Raw genomic sequence first — 17035 nt, 5'->3', positions numbered from 1 at the left:
CAGGGATAAATCTGAGGGATGGAGAAGGGCACTCTGTAACCCATGCAGTCAAAAAGCCATTTAAGCATCAAACTCTTGCTCTGACTCTCCCACTTCTCCAGCTGCAGAATGAGGAGGAGGGAATTTACCCCACCTCACTGGCCTCTTGTGAGGGTAAGAAAACAGTGCATGGATGCCATGCTCTTAGACCTACCTAAGGAGAGAGAAAGAGGGAGGGGAAAACCTCCCACATATCAGCCTTTTGGCCAAATGGCTGGAAAACACCAGAGATGGTGTCAAGAGAACCACAAGCTTTACATCAACCCTGCCTGAGGAGGCTCCAGCCAGCAGCAGGAGCTGAGGACCAGGCACAGCTGCTGTCCAGCCACAAACAAACACAAACAGTGTCACAAACAGTGTGCAAACACAGCAGTGCCACAGAGAAATGAATGCAGTGTGATGGACCTAGGCAGCCCAGGGCTTGATTCCACTTCTTAGTTTTTTCTTGTGGTTTCAGACTCATTTTTAATTGCTTTTTCTCATCAGGGAAAACAAGTATGTGAGCCACAGGTCTTTGTTCTGTAAACTATCAAGTGTTAAGAGAATAAGTATTATCACCACTATTTATTTCACCCTTTGGTGTTTTGTCTCTCTTTCCTGATTGGTTTGGGATGACAAATGTCAGAACTCTGTTCCCAGTTATGGGCAAAGAGACAATGCAATGTGACATTTAACACAGTATACCAGAGACCATCCCCCCTCTTCTGAATATTAAAATCACATACACAGCAAAAAGCACTGGTAACAATAGATGTATCTTTTATTCACAGATAAAAACTGAAGCAAGCTGTTATAATACATATTTATACAAAGGATTTGAAAAAACCATAAAAAGGAAGATGATTAGAAAATATGATTCATTATGAAATGTGGTATTACATACACTATTAAACCTTTTCAAAAGTATTTGTTTGGCAACAGTTTATCAATAGTTTCCACACTTAAGTGGCCTCCTTCAAAAAAGCACAAATCTCATGCAGCATGTATAAACTTGATCCTGAGGGTTTGCCTTCCTTAGAAAAACTGTAAAAAGATATACTATTTGTCTTAAAAGTTCAAAATGCAAATGCTATATTTATAGTCAAAACTATATAAAAATATGGACCTAACTTAACATTTACAAAAACTTTTTGCTCCTTTTTTTTGCTTGTTTTATGGTTTTGGTAATAAACATAATTCTCAATTCCTGCAGTCAGAGAGGAAAAAAGGAAACCAAAACTAACCACAGTGCCCTTTGTAGACTTCCTCACATTAAGTTTACGACTCCAAAAAAGACCAGGTCTGTGAAAAGTGAGGTTAGTAACCAAGAAAGTAGGTAAGCAGTTAATATATATCTATATATGTATATATCAAATGGAAAACAAACATTTATTTTGATCTGAAAAAGTAATAATACAAAACCTGAAGGTAAAACAATCATCTCAAAATGCCATAATACTCCTTTTCAATAGATAAATGTTCATAAAAATATCTTGAACCCTAACCAAGAAAACAATTATAATACAATTTTAATTCTGCTACATAAAACAGCTTTTCTATGAAACAAGAAGGCAAGTTCAGGTATGAAAACATAATTTACTTATTGCTTTTGCTACAGTGTTGTTTGTTTTTTTACATATAGTCATAAATACACTATACAGTATAAAATATTTCATAGGAATACATTTTGTGGTCTGCTTAGGTTTGCTGGCTTTAATTCTAGCACCAAATACAAAAATGAAAATCAAATGAACTTTAAAGGCACTTCCATTTCATGTTTGTTTGTTAATTAACATCAGGGTTTGTACTAAATTTCTTCACTTCCCTCTGGTAGAAGCAAGACTTGATCCTACTTTTGTCTTTGTACAGCTCAGGTCACGTTGAGGCACCAAATGATTTATGAACATTCCCATTCCTCAGCTGTTTCTTTCTCTTACAACATTCATTGTTGCTTTTTAGTCTTCACCTTTCCTCCTTCACTTCCCAGCTACTTTATCCCTTTACTTCTTCATGTCGGACGACCCAGCTTCACTTCCTTCAGTCCCTTGACAAACCTCTCCTCAAACCTCCACCTCCCTCGCTCCATCCTGCACATCCGTTATCCCGATATCGAAACACGTCACGATCATGATGTGTGACTTGCACAGATTAACACACTGCTCCAGCTCCTCTGTCACTTGTTCCAGTGCCTCCAGGTACTCCTGTGACTCCTTATCGAGATCAGGATCCACTTCAACTGTCAGACAAAAAAGTACCAAGTAAGAGAAACAGCTTATTATAAAACATTATTCTATCACAAAGGAGCCATTATGGTAGAGCAAAATTTAGTTTCTCTTGAATGAAGATTTTTTTTTTCCCCCTATGTTCAGCAGATGCAAAACTCTACCTTGAGGCTCCAGTTATTCACAACACTCAGTATGGGAACAAATCTCATGCCTCAATTTCCCAGCTTTAGTATGGATATGGAAACAATTTTTTCCTTCTTTGGAAAAAAGAATAATAAAATAGTATATATTTAATATTAAAAAATCACATTTAATATTAACGGCACCATTTCGATGTTCTCTTCTGGCTGGTTTAGATTTTTTTTTGTTCAAATAGCATATTACAGAAACACAGATTGAGTCATAGAGTATTTTAGCACTCAATTCAGCAAAATATCTTAGCAAGTGATTAAATTTTTCAGTAGGACTGATGACATACTGAAAATCTGTTAGAGGCTGATGATACTGCTGTTATTGCAAAATACTTACAGTCTTCTTTCCACTTATTTGGATCCATCATCAACCTGCACTTTGTCTCTTCCAACTCTTCCTTCAAAATTTCGTGCTTTGCCTTTATTTCTCTGATTCGCTGCTGGCGCCTCTCCAGTATCTTCAGCTTGGTATGGAAATACATCAGACCCTTTTAAGACACAGAAAGACCATTCCATGAATTTTCCTGTTGTGAGCTGGGCCATAACAGTCTGACAAAAATGGCTCCCAGCTCACTACTTGTAAGAGTGAGCAGGTGGGTTGTTTTATTTGGTTGTGGGGTTGGTGGGGTTTTTATGGGTTTTTGGGGGGTCTTTTTATTTGAAGTTTACATTAATGGGTTCTAATTTAGAGGAACTGCAAGCTACATCACTTGGGCACTTGTTGCACTTCTCTGAATTAGCAAACATCTCTTAATACATTCTGAAAGGACTATGGCTTGTAGATTTTTTTCCAGTAGTGAAAATTATAAACACAGCCTAATGGTAATGTCAGAGTTACCATTAATATTAAAACATGAATTCTTATTTTCTAAAAAGCATTCCTACCTTCTCAACATCCTGGAAAGGCTATTACAAAAGAAAGGGGAAAAAGGCATCAGTAGAACATAGAATTCTGGTCTCTAAAATAGAATTAGCTGAAGTGTCTTCCAATTACAAGTAAGTTAAACTCGGTATATCCCTGATTTAATAGAATCCTGTCATTTACATAAAGAGTTAATGACCCTATGGTTGAGGAAGGCTGTAAGGTTCCATCAGCCAGGCTGGGATTATGAAGTCTTCCCATAATGTATTCATTGGTTAACTTCCATTTACACCATCAGTCATGTTAGCCACAATTAATTTTAGACAGCAATCATTTTCATTTTCTGTGTTAAGGGTACCCCAACATATGAATTGTAAAATTAATAATTATAGTACTTTAATTGCACTCAATTTCCTGAACACCATTCTGGCATTCAAGCAAGGACTTTGTCTGTATATTATAATTTAAGTTGTCTACAGTTGTAAAATATGTGCTGACCTCAGTTTCCTCTTGTCTGTGTCGCTGTAATCGTTCCACATCATCAATCTCATAAACTTTAATTTCAAATGGCTCTTTCAAAGTGCCTGGCAAAGGTGGTAGATCAACCCATTGGCCAGTGACACTGGGTTTTCTTCCTAAGGAGGCAGCATCTGGCAATGGTGCAGGAATCAGTCTGCGACGCTGGAGACCTAAAATACAAAAACAAGCATTTCTCAGGATCTAAGAGACTAATATGCTGCAGAACCTACTGCAGGAATTAAGGAAGGATCTAGGTTCTCAGCATACTTAGGGAGAAATGCTTTTCTTGATCTTTTCCTTTTAGTAAAATACCCTCAGGCTGCTAATTTAGTTACTGCCTTGACAAAGTAGGTTTCACTTGGTTCCCAGATGGAAGCAACAGCAGTTCCTCTCCCAAAGCAGATGTCTGAACATCAGTGCTTTATTCTCTCCTGGAAGAAATATTTTGCCTGGATTGATTTTTCTTTGGTGGACTACAATGGTATTCATTACCTTGCAAAGGCAGTGAGATAGTGAATAATCTAAAACTAATACTGATAATGGCTTACTTATCTGGAAATCTTCTGCTCCCCCAGTTAAAGTCAAGCAAGGCTATCTAAGATCCCTGTCACTGCATTACATCTTTGTAAAGCTCAAACAGTTCCCTCCAGAACGACTGCTATTTTAGGGTGCTAAATACCAGCAGTTTTCAGTGACTTTGTGGGACTGAGAGGTATTCAGAAGGCACCAACCAAGCTGCAACTTGAGCACCTCTAATGTTGAGGCATCTCACACCTTTGCACCAGCACCCAGCAGCTCAGTGCATGACAAAACTCAGCAATTCTGGGAGCCTTCAAGAGAATGCTCACAGATTTTCCAAGAAAATTATACTGCTCCATTATGCTTCTGCTAGGGTTCAAGTTTCATTGAAGCAAGAAGCAGAATCTGTTATATCCTTCAAAAATGCTGATCCTTTTGATTGCAAGAGTTGGCACTCTGGTGCCCACCATTTTTTGATGATTATTAAGTCTCTCACCATTCTCTAAAAATCTGACCTTTACAGTACATGTCTCAAGCATAAGCACATGCATAGAGCTGGGTCAGGCAACAATAACAAGCCAGCAGTCCAATCCCTAGGAAGAGGAGGGCTGAAGGCCACCAGAAACAAGTGAAATGACACAAGGTAGCAGTAAGTATAAGGTGACTGGTGACAATAAATTGAAGTACTTAATTGCCTCCTCTTATTAAAAACTAACTCAGAGTGAAGAAATCTTGTTTCTTCTGCTCTTACAAAAGGGAGCACATCAAACAAACGAGGCAGCTCTGCTCAAAGGAAAATGCTGCCAAAATAACTTCTGGGCTGAGACCTCTACAGGAGAGGTAAACTCAAGTTAAGGCTGTCAGATAAGCCCTGTCATGAACTTCAACATGACATGAAGACAAAATCCCAGCAGGCATCCCCAAAGCAACACACCTCCATTAATATCCCAAAAGTTACCTGCTTTACATATCCTTAAGAAAAACATACCTCATTCTTAATTGCATTCTTGCTGCTTTCTAAGTAACAAGAACAAAATGGGAATGTTTTCAAAAGGGGAAGTCTTGATTCTACTTCTACAAAACCGTTCTCACAAGACCAATCCATTCAGCCTGAAACACCACTACAGTCCTGTTGGACAAAGCCACACACTGTAACCCTGATCCTGTAACTATAACCCTGATCCTGTCCCTGCTTTGGTGACAGGAGATCCCTCTGAGGAGGACACCAAACAGTGTGGTCAAACACACGCAGTAAGCAGGCAAACTTCATCTCCTTCCACTGTATTAGCCAAAGTCAACATCATTTCTCCAAGAATGAAGTTACAGGATTAGGGGACAGGTTTAGAGTGACATACATAGGAGTAGGATCTGCCCTTAAATCCAGAGACTCCAACGTAGACTGGTGTTATATAAGCTACTCAATATCTAATAAGGTGCAAAGATTACGGTTATTTTAGAACAATAATAGGTCTGAACCAAACATTTCTCGTAAGAAATACTTGATGCACTTCCTGGTAAACCGCATTTCATGCATAAAACACGTTATTTTCTGAAAGTCTACACCACTCCAAAAAAGTAATACATAATTTACTGATATAAAGCAATTACAACTGGAAAAAGAAATAGTTTGTCATTTTTAAAGACCTTATAAGTATTTCCTGGGGCAAAAACAAATACAAATCCATCAGTGGGTAATGCCTTCTCAATATGTGTGCAGCTTATATAGCTGTTAATATTGATTTGTAGGAAAGGTTTAAGAGGCTATGGAAAGAGAAGCGCAGCAAATGTTGCACTAAGTTTCCAAAATAATTTATCACTTGCTGAAGCAACTCAGTTTCGTTGATCAGAAAGAACCATGAGATCAACTTGATTCATTTGGTTTTACTGCCTGAACTGAGCATTGTGGGTATCTACAGGGATTGCAGTAATTGCCACTTTCCAACCAGAAGTTCAGATCCAGCACGTTGCTGATTTTAGTTCCTACTACATCTCCAACAGTCACTATGCCCAGGTTGCTGATCATGATCTACATGGCACTGGTAGCATTAACCTAAGAGTTGCTGCATCTTTGGCACACGCCCTACTGCTCCAAGCCTTACCTCTGGGTAATCTACTGCATATTTGGCAATTCCCATTAATTCACAAACACTCTTCTCCCCTTCTGGCATATTCCTTGTTTCTAAACAGCAGTCCTAGTTGGTCTTTCTGGCATTCCCTCACAGACACCTAGCAGCAGAGCTCCTCCTCTCCTCACTGTCCTTCTCTCACCAGTCTTCCAAGGATCACTCACTCATTCCTCACAAAAACTCATCAACACCTCACTTTTCCCAACCCACCCATAACACCCTCCTATTTGGGCCACGCTGGTCCTGGCCCTGCTGAGGGATGAAGGAATGTCCCCCACCTGCCAGCAGCCTCCCTGCGAGGGAGGAGGCAGCAGGTGGCTGCCGGCACCCCGGGGCACCCACACCTCTCCTGCCCTCTCCACCACCTGTGTCACACCTGCAGCTTTGAAGTAAAATAAATGACAAGTAGCTGCTGTCACAGCAATACACATGCACACACAAGCGCATGCAGTCAGTTCCTCCCTGCTTTGAGTTCCTCCACTCCTCTCTCTGAGATACCACAAAACTCCTCCATCCCCGGGACGCAGCGGAGTGCCAGCGAACACCAGGCCGCCTGCCCCTCCATGTCTTACCTGTCGACCGTTTCTTGGGGGATTTAAGGCTCCTCATCCGACCCGGTGACGACATGCCGCTCTCGCTCATGGAGTCGTGTGCCGAGGAGGCGCTGCCGGTGGCCTCGCTGTCCCGAATCATGCTCTCATAGCCGCTGCTGCCCCCGCTGTGGTAGAAGAGAGCCGTCCTCCCCATGGCTGGCGGCAGCTCCCCGCTCAGGACGCTGCTGTTGTCGCTGCCGTGCCCGCTGCTGTAGCGCTGCGGCCGCCGCGGTGCCGTGATCTTGCTGTAGGGAGACGGCAGCACCGGCATCTGCGACTTCTCGTCGCTGAGGTTGATGCCGCTGTCATTGCCGCTGTCAGAGTCGGTGGAGCCTCGGAAGTGTCCTGCCTTGGCAGAGCCGCCCGACACCAGCTCGTTCACGCGGCTGTTGGCCGCCCTCATGGCCTGCTTGGTGCCCATGATGGTGCCGCGGCCCGGTTTGCCGCTGACAGGCTGCACGGCACGGGGGGCAGCCTTCCCGCCGGGGGCCATGCCAGAGCCCTTCCCTGCAGGCTGGGCCAGGGACTTCACAGAGGAGCTGAGAGACTTTGACCCGCTGGCAGAGAGGCCCCGGCTTTTATTCCCACTGGCTTGCACCTTCTGGTTAGCTGTGGGTTTTGCCGGGTTGTTTTTACCCGGTGCAGGAGCGCTGAAGGGCAGTGGCAAGCCCATACTGGAAGCAACAGGGGGGACGCCCAGCCTGGGGACAGAGCGCCCTGCCCGGCTGCTGCCAGTGCTCCCGCTGTCCCTCACCATGCTTGCTTTGGATCCAACTGATGTCAGGCTGTCACACCTCTCCAGAGACATGTGGCTCCCGTATCGGTGCACAGTTTCATTCTTTGATGCCTTCACCTTTAAGCTGGACGTCATCTTGGGCAAAGAGTGGTCACCCTTCAAGTTCATTTTGCAGCTGGCACTTTCACTAAAGTAAGAGCCAGCTTTCAACCGCAAATCTGCTTCGTCTTCAGCCTTTGGTGTGGCAGCTCTGGCAAAGTCCAGGCTGGAGGCTTTCCCCCCACCGTTACCCAGACCAACAGGTTTCTGCTCCAGGCTCGATTTACGTACAGGAGGTGTTGGAGGTGTTGGCCCACCTGGTCTGGGCAACATGGTTGATTTCTGTGGTGCATTTTTCTTTCCCAGGGATGATTTCAAGCTGCCAGTTGCCAAGGGAGCATCCGAATTCCCTCGGGTCACAGACTCTGGCAAAGTACTGTTAGCGTGTGACACTGGCATCACTCCCAGTGTGGTGGCTCCTCTCTTCAGCTGTGGCATCTTCATTGCAGCTTCTGACTTCTTTGCAGCTCCACTGGAGGATTTGCAGGCCATTTCACAACCATCCACAACCCTCTGCGAACAGGCGAGCATAGTCTGTGACTTCATTGGCCTGGATGCTGTGCCAAAACATTGGGCAGCTTTTTCTGGCTGCTTCTCAGTACCAAATGTGTGAGGTTTTGGAGACAGCAGTGACTCTGCAGGTTTTGTTTCCAAGTGATAATCAGAGCGTAACAGCCAAGGATCTTCAAATATACCATGTGGATTCTGCAGCTCTTTATAGCTGAGGACAGTATTATTGTGGATTGGAGAAGAGGTAGTTTTTGTTTTCCTAGGAAGACTAGAATGTATTGTTTCTATCACAGGCGCATCACAAGAATTACTAAATTTAATTTTTACTGGCTGATCAGTGACACAAAAAGCACTTTTTATCTGAGATGCTTTGGTAGTTTCAGAGGTTGGAGGGCTTTTGCCTGAGGAAAGCTTGCTGGAACTCAAGCTCTCACTCTCCAGCTCAGAGAAGCAAAATCCACTGTCATTCAGAGCACTTTTCAAGGGGACACATAAATGGGATGAGTCCAAGTTGAAGGGTTCCTCAGAGTTATTACAGTTGTAAGATGTCTGTGCGACAAAACTGTCACTGGACTGGGCTCCATCACTTTCAATTGTACAAATGCTGACTTCACTAAGCCATGAACTGATGGAGGAACGTCTGCTGCTGGTAAAGGGATCCTTAGCAAAGGGCACAACAATATCAATATTTACACCAGTAGAAGTCTCCTGTGAGGTATAAGCATCAAACTCATCATTTATGCTGCTGATAATACTGACCGGCCTTGAACCCGATGCAAGGGCCTGAAGGGAGCAGTCACTGTTAAAGCTAATGATACTGGAAGGTCTCCCATTATCCATAATTCCACTAATAGAGAGCTCTTCCACCACTGTGAAAACAAGCTCATCCTCTCCATTCAGCTCAACAGGCTGCTGCAAAGTCACTGTGGTGGTCAGTATATCCCGATCAAAACATTTCCCTCTGAATGCTGACCTGAAGCTGTGTACCTCTATCGCACCTGACTGACTCTGGGTGTTTCCACCAACAAGGAATGTGCTTCCTAAAGGGTTCTGTTCACGTTTGTTTCCCATCTGTTTGCTCATTCCCACAGGAGGTGTCCGAACTGCATTGCTATTGTCCAGCTCCAAATTCTCAGCTTTGGAGCTTGGGGAGTGTTCTCTCTGCTGTGGAGGGGGAGGCGCTGGGCTCGGCAAGGGTCTCTTCATATACAAGGACTTTTCCTTAGTGACACATTCAGCTGTGGCCTTATTCTGCTCTGGATTCCTCAAAGGGCTACACCTTGAAGTCTGCAGAGAATCAGTGATTGTCTCTCTCTCCCCCTCCAGGATAGAGTCTATTATTTTGTTGTCAACTCTGCTCTGCAGCTTGGAAAGCTCTGCTTTCAAGTGAGGTGTGCCATTTTCTTGACAGTTGCCATTGCCACCCCTTTGTGCAACAGCCTGGAAAGGAAGGTTATGTCCTTTTTTGGGAGATGCAGTTTCTTGTGGAATTGGTTTCTTAAATCCTCCAGAAGGAGAGGATACTTTTTCCTTTATCAACTTAGACTGTGCATTTTCTGTACTTCCAGGAACAGGACTACAATTGGACCCAACAGAGATTTCTCCACAGGCAAACTTCATGGGTTCCTCACTTCCATCAATGCACTCTAACCTTTCCTGCAGTTCAGCAAAAGTGTTGCATTTGAAATGGTCCTTGTCAGAACTCCTACCAATAGCAGAATTGTCTTTATTTCTCTTCTTATTTAGTGATGGGATAATGGGAACAAACTCTGGTGGACCTTCATTATCTGTCAATTCCCTGTCAGACAAAGCTGCACCGTTGGGACCAACATAGATGACAGTATCACAAGACTGTTCACTGCTGGAGGAATAGTCAGGATCACTGGATATATTCAGGACAGGAATGTCAGGGTCAAGGGCAACAGTTCGTGGGTGGAATGGCCGCAAGTGGGGTGGTCTCCGGACATGTCCTTCTTCACATGAACTCTCTCCTCCAGACGAGCTGGATGCATACTGCAAATGACAAGTAACAGAAAAGTTATTAGTATCAATTGTAAATAAGTATATACATGTACAGTAAGTGATTAAAAGGTCAGGTTGCAATATACTCTGTGCTTTGTGTATACTATCACAACTACAGCTAGTGGGAAAATATTAGAGGGGAGGGTAAATTAAAATAACATGCTACATAGATTTTACTGTTTAGTAATAATATAACAATGACATCTTTTCAAATAATTTCCATTAAATATTATGCATTGTCTTTCTCCTCAATAGTTTTCTCTTCCTCCTCTATTGATTTTTAATTAATACTGATAGAAGCTTTTGAGATAGTTCTACATGTAAGCAAAGAAAGAATACGTGTTTGAAACAAAAAGAAGGGAATTTCAGGATTAAGGATTGGGGGCAGAATGATGGCTCAGTGCCAAGTCATTTGTCAGTTCCTCTCCTGAGATTCTATGCATTTTGTATTACTTCCTACCATCGAGAAATTCCATGTTCCCCTACTGAGAGGTTAGGAAAACTCATTTTCAAATGAATTAATTTCTGCTTGTTTGTGAACCAACCTTGGATTTCTTCTTTCTCATGCGGTGGATTCGCGATGCAAGCTGAACTGTGGTGAGAGTCTCTGCATAATTGGCTGGGGAGTCAGAAATGTGTGCAATCATAGTAGTCCTGCAGTTGATGTTCCCAAGTGATTCCCTCAACAACATTGTCAACTTGTTGTCCCTGTGCAAAAAAATGAAATCACGAGGATTATTTAAAGAAACCACCACCTTTTTTTGCAGAATTTTATACCACAAGCTGTGCTTTCACTCTTGTGCATGCATGGTACATGTAGATAAGAAATATGCTCCTGTTATTGATCACACTTAAAATGTGTCTAAATGTGCATGTACAAATGTACCGATATTTTAATTTATCTGCCTGTGTATTTACAGTATGGTAAGTCATTCTGTTGCTTAGAAAATTGTTAACCAACTGACTGATAACTCGTTTTCTCAGGTTTAGGTCATACCACCCAAAAGAGCTCACGAGTGCTGTATTTTTAGCTGAACAGACTTAGTACCTGAACAGTTACATTCTGTAAGCTCTATGGAAACACTTTTTTTAGAAATAAAAGAAATCGACAGAAATGGTAAGAGATCTCTAAACAGATACAACAATGTTAGATACCAGAAATACAAGTGTCATCCCAACTAATCTACTTTCCGTTCTGCCACCTGTGGTCTGCTCTGACATAGCAAAAGGGAAGGAGAACTTATCTCTGGAGGCTTTCCTGGTGATGCAAAGCCTCCACTGTGGACAGTAAAGCTGACAAGACAAGTGACATTTTGTCCTCCACTGGTCTCCAAGACATCTTTCCCCACAGTTCCTAGGAGTAGGAAACTCCCTGCTTCCAGCTGCCCTGCTGAGCAGTTCCAGCCTGAGGGAACTCCTGTCATGTCTGGTCACTAAACCACAGTAGGTGACCAAGTTGAGGATCTGCCCTTTTCTATTCTAACCCATCCATCCTCTACTCCATACACAAATCTAGCAAGTACCCTGAGGAAAATATCTCTCTGCCTAATACAGAAAGAAAAAACCACCTGTTTGAGATGCATCACTAGATAAATATGTGAAATGACATGATTGATAATGCATTATAACTTTGTGCTGTTGTTAAGACAAGCAGCAATTAAATTTAAGGACTGAAGGCCAAGTTCTGGTAAGGGTGCTTACAGTGTGGCTGTTGTCTTTAAGCTGAGCTCCCCACAGGTGTGTTTGACACAAAATTGTTGTCACAGACACTCCACAATGGAACACACCTAAACATTCAATTCTGCTAAATTAATGTCAGTAACAACCTTTGATGACCATACTTAATCAACACTCAATTATTTTCCAGAATTTCAGTACAATTTTTACATTGCAAAAAGAAGAGAAAATCCTATTAAATTTGAGTTCAATTATTCACTAATGTCCAGCTGGCTGAGATCAGCCAAAAATTCCAAATCCAGGAAACAAAGAGGAGAGAGAAGAAAACATCTTAGCCATTTTTCCCTCACTTTTTTCAACAATCAAACCCTCGCCAAACCTTTACTCAAACTCAGCATATACCAATATACCATTTTTGGCCATCTACCTAAGAATTTCACATTATTTTAACATTTTAAAACCTGTGTGTATGTTAATATGGACAAGAAGATGAACAGATCCGTGTATCTGTAGAAGTGACCTTAAAAGCAGACAGACCCCTCTCTAACAGAAGTTCCTTTAACTTCATATTAGGTAAACAGTAAATTGCTGATGTAATCATTTCTCAGGTAACACCAGCCACAAAGTTAAGATAATGAAGACTAGAATTCACTTACTTATATGGCACATGCTTAGCACCATTAATTAAGGCCAAAATTACATTGCCCAGGGCAGAGAGAGACAGACACAGAGAGCCTCCTCCATCTCGGCTCTTGCTCAGCACTTTTTCACAGCTCCCTAGATCAATGAGATGCAAACGACTGCGTCCTCCAGACACTAAAACAAAAAGGGGAAAAACAGTTGTACATCACGTTCTTGTGTGGACTCAAGCCAAACCTGGTATTCAAAAGGCATTCAAATGAGGAGAATAATGAATACAGCATGGGATAATGACCAAATTAATATTTAATTGTAAGGAAACCAGATATTAGTCACAGCTACAAAAGTTAAAGGTGACTCAATTGGCTTAAGAGTTCATTTTCTTCTTTTCAAGTTAATTGCAAATTATTATTAAAACTAATGCAAGACCACATCATTTAAAAATAAACAGTATGGTAAGAACATTCATACTTCCTCCTTTGCCACTCTTCTCCATGCGATACTGGTATATGTGAAGAGTAAAAAGCATGTGTGAATTCCTCCTATCTTCCTCCTCACATTCAGGCTTGCTGGTGCTTCTGGCAGCAATTGCAGCATCAAGGAAAAAGGCAGCTTTCTCTGCTGTCGGGGCCCTTAGCTCACTTTGGTTTTGAAGCTTGAATATAAACAAGAAAATGACAAATTAGCATGGGGGCATTTTTTATATTATTTTTTGCTGAACATGCTAAATCTCCAGGGCACTAAGAGAAACAAATATATACACCATGAGAGAAGGGCTTATAAATTAAAAGCAATAAATTTTTTTACTGGCTTAAAAGTTATCATCATTGTTGTCAGATAAAAGGAAATAAAAAGTAGAAGATAGTCAAGCTCAGAAAAATCTATGTTGTGATATTCATTATACCTGGGTTCCACATATTGGATCTTCTCTCAGATATACCCCAGGAGACTGGCCATCCTGAAGGCTGCCAGTGGCTACTTCAGCTAACAAATCCTTAAGGTTTTCATCTTTGCCACTGATCTCTACAGCAGATACTCTAATAGAGAAACGAGTTCCAGTTTTTTCTTTACGTTCATTGATCAATTTGAAGAGCCAAGAAATTGCACAGGGGATGATACCAAGGCTTTGTGTGGAGTTATCTTTCCCAATCATAGTAAAAGATTTTCCTAGAACGAAAAGATAAATATAAACACAATTAACCTTTCTTGTACAAGGCAGTGTGTCTTCATATTGCCACCTGATATCACCATGGTACATTACGTGTACCATGTGCTGCACAGATAAGGGAAAGAACAAATGAAAAAATTCAAAGTATGTAATTAATAACCCATTACTATTTATTCAATTAGGTTTGCAAGTTTTATAAGCCAGACCCAGAGCAAATTAATGTTAAAAACATCTCTGATCTTTTGATTTCCATCACAGTGCACCTACATAAACTTGCTCTTGAATAAGCTAATCTGATGCTACATTTTACCTTTTCAAATTAAAACTTACAATCACGGTGTAGAAATAAACCCTGATAAGTTTGCAAAGCTAATTAAAAAGAAATTCTAATCTATTCATATACTCCAGGTTTATTGTTCCAGGAGCTGACAGCATGTAATTATCAGACTGACATAGTAATTAACTGTAACGAATTTGGGAGCTCACCAAGCTTGACATGACCAAAGCAAAATATGCAACCATCTGCACCATTCACAACAGACTGGATTACTTCTGCTACTGTTCCAGAGCATACCTCAGCCTGAAAGAAAAATTGGAGACAAATAAGTGAAAGAGCATATACTACTGTGGTTTTTACTGTTCTTCTGTAATGAAATGAATGACTCAATATTTTTGAGGCATAATATTCTCCCCACTTTTATGGCATCAGTCCTATTATTTTAGTAACTATGCTATCTTAAAAAAATAATAAAATATGCTACTACAGCCTAAAATAGTTTTCAATTCTATTAAACCTATTCTCTTGGAATATTGATTCTATGACTAATGTAGCAAACTGAATGCTATCCAACCAGGCTTCCTGCTGGTATAATAGCTTAGCCAAGGCTATTCAGTAATAGTAGCAACTCCACTGAAATTAAGCTACTCAGGAGTGCTCACAGGAATTAAAAAGACATCCATACTGGAGAAAATGCATTAAGATCCCTGAATAAGATTTCATAGTATCACATTTTCCTCTTCCAGCAGAAACACCATCATCAATAAAGACAACTTGCTAAAATACTTGATTGTTCTAAAACCAGTTTATCCATGTCAGCGAAGGTTTCAAACACACAATAAGATGATCTATTAAGTACAGCAACTGGGGGCAGAGGAGGGGGCTGTTGTAAATATGTAACTACAGTGAAATGATAAGGCTCTGTTTGCAGGTGCATGGCAGCAAGCTTGCCTCCAGCAATAATACCTCCAGCAGTAATGCCTCCACAGAAAGGGCTGCAGTGGCCAACATCACCCAAAAACATCACAACAGGCCATCCAACAGGCCTGCTACAAGGAACTGAAAAGTCATCCTAAATCAGGGTCAACAGCCTGAAGGACTGGTGCCAAAACCAGCAGACATGCAGGCTGTGACCAGATACCTTGCAGCAGGGCTGGCAGCACAAGTGAAAAAACCTCACTTCCAGTTCTAGCCTAATGCTGAGATTGCTGTTGCACACTCCTGCACAAAGACTCTGTTTGAACTCATGCAGGATCTAAAAACAGCTTTTGGATGTGGTTATGGGTGCTTTGGGAACTGATGTGTGTGGGAAGTTATTCTTCATCTTTAGTGCTTGTCTAGAACTTAGACTCAATAGATATTTTCCTATCTACAGCCTGAGACCCCAAAAAAATAAACAAGGAGAAGAGGAGGGATTATGAACTAGACCTTGTCGTATCTTCTCAACATTAATAGACTGTTTTCACCTTGGATGCTTTGCGCTGTATTTTTCACTCTAATTTTTTTTCAGCAGTTCAGACTTGGTGTAGTTCTTCAAATGCTGTTGAATTAGTTCTTTTGAAAGCTGTTCTAGGATTTTATTTTCTGAACCAAAGATTTTTCACAGAAGGAATTATCAGATGTCCATGAGTGCAACCTCACTGAATGTACTACAGACCCCAGTCCTCTCAGACCAGCCATCCTGTCTGTGCAGCAGATTTCAGGTCTGAGGCCACTAATGAATTAATGTTCCCTTTTGCAGGCCAAAAGAAAGACATGCACCACCATCACCACAACCATCAACATAAAATAATCAGTCAAAACCACAGTATAAACAAACTGGAAAAGGTGCAGATAATGTAAAAGCTCCCTGTTTCAGTATAACAGTCCCAAGGGGTTAGCTTTATCTTTCCTCCTAACAGCATTTAGTTTAACATTAAGCACATGTTTATTTCCTGAAGAACATTATTTCAGTCTCATCAAATGGGTTAAAACCTAGCTGGATGGAAAACTGGATTTCAAGCTGGCTGTATGCCCTTCTCTAACAAGAGAATGCACAAGAAAGTAATTTAGTCAGGAAATCTACCTCCCCAGCTACTACTCCTTAATTTTACCTCTCAGCTAAACAGAAGATGTAAGAATGTACCCACTTGTCTATTAATTACCATGTTTTTTTCCAGGCATTAAGACAACTCATTTAAATAAAATGTCCCAGAAACAGAAGGAACTCTTCAGGCAATCAAATGCAGTGGCCAAGAGAAGACTCAAGAGGTTTATGTGACTACAGTACCTGTGAAGCGTCCTGGGGGAAAACTGCATCAAAGGCAAACATCTTTGGGACAGCAACAACACCTCTTCTGTGACCTGCATTGGAAGGCCCAGTCGTTGCTGGATCATAAAATGTGATTTGCTTTTTTCGTGGGTCTACCTTTAGGAAGGACATGGATTCAGACGTTTCGTGTGCTCCTTGAGAGGAACAAATCCTTACCATCACTTTCACCTGCAAGGATTCAGAAGAGAGCAACAACTTGAGTTCCCAGCTACAGATAAACACGTGCAAAGCATTCCTCCCAAACCCACTCCCCTTCCCATGATGTGTTTGTTCACAATGTTTAGGTGTGTCAGAACAACCATGGGACGAAAACAGAGCCAGATTTTCCAGCCTGGGGTCTTCGCTGAACTAATTAGATTTCAAAGGTGCACTTTGTCTCTTCAGTTGATGCTATTCCAGTTTTACCAATTCAATTTATAAATGTCTGATTTGCAAGTATGATCCACTGTAGGTGTAACACACTGCCAAAGAAAGAGAATTCTAGTCTCCTGCCTTTCAAGTACTCAATGTGACCAAAAGGACACTTTGAAAACCAGTCTGAAT

The 17035-nt window shown here is 41.5% G+C and overlaps 1 protein-coding gene across 4 annotated transcripts in view; it reads right to left on the bottom strand.

Annotated features, from left to right (window-relative positions):
- Positions 1-781: 781 nt before the first annotated feature.
- KIF26A (kinesin family member 26A) overlaps positions 782-17035 on the bottom strand; it is a 95797-nt gene continuing 79543 nt past the window's right edge. For 2 of the 4 annotated variants that reach the window (XM_088166291.1, XM_088166293.1), the window contains 11 exons: positions 16451-16660; positions 14391-14484; positions 13641-13903; positions 13208-13391; positions 12754-12913; positions 10966-11128; positions 7033-10411; positions 3795-3985; positions 3320-3340; positions 2772-2922; positions 782-2254 (listed from right to left, as the gene is read on the bottom strand). In XM_088166291.1, the coding sequence (XP_088022417.1) occupies positions 2079-2254; positions 2772-2922; positions 3320-3340; positions 3795-3985; positions 7033-10411; positions 10966-11128; positions 12754-12913; positions 13208-13391; positions 13641-13903; positions 14391-14484; positions 16451-16660 (4992 nt within the window). In that variant the 3' untranslated portion in view covers positions 782-2078. The remainder of the gene's footprint in view (positions 2255-2771; positions 2923-3319; positions 3341-3794; positions 3986-7032; positions 10412-10965; positions 11129-12753; positions 12914-13207; positions 13392-13640; positions 13904-14390; positions 14485-16450; positions 16661-17035) is intronic. The other 2 variants (XM_088166292.1, XM_088166294.1) reach the window with 1 other exon arrangement.

The sequence above is a fragment of the Sturnus vulgaris genome, chromosome 6 (assembly GCF_052056855.1).
Source record: "Sturnus vulgaris isolate bStuVul1 chromosome 6, bStuVul1.hap1, whole genome shotgun sequence".
Taxonomy (NCBI): domain Eukaryota; kingdom Metazoa; phylum Chordata; class Aves; order Passeriformes; family Sturnidae; genus Sturnus; species Sturnus vulgaris.
This window is presented reverse-complemented; position numbering and strand designations above follow the sequence as displayed.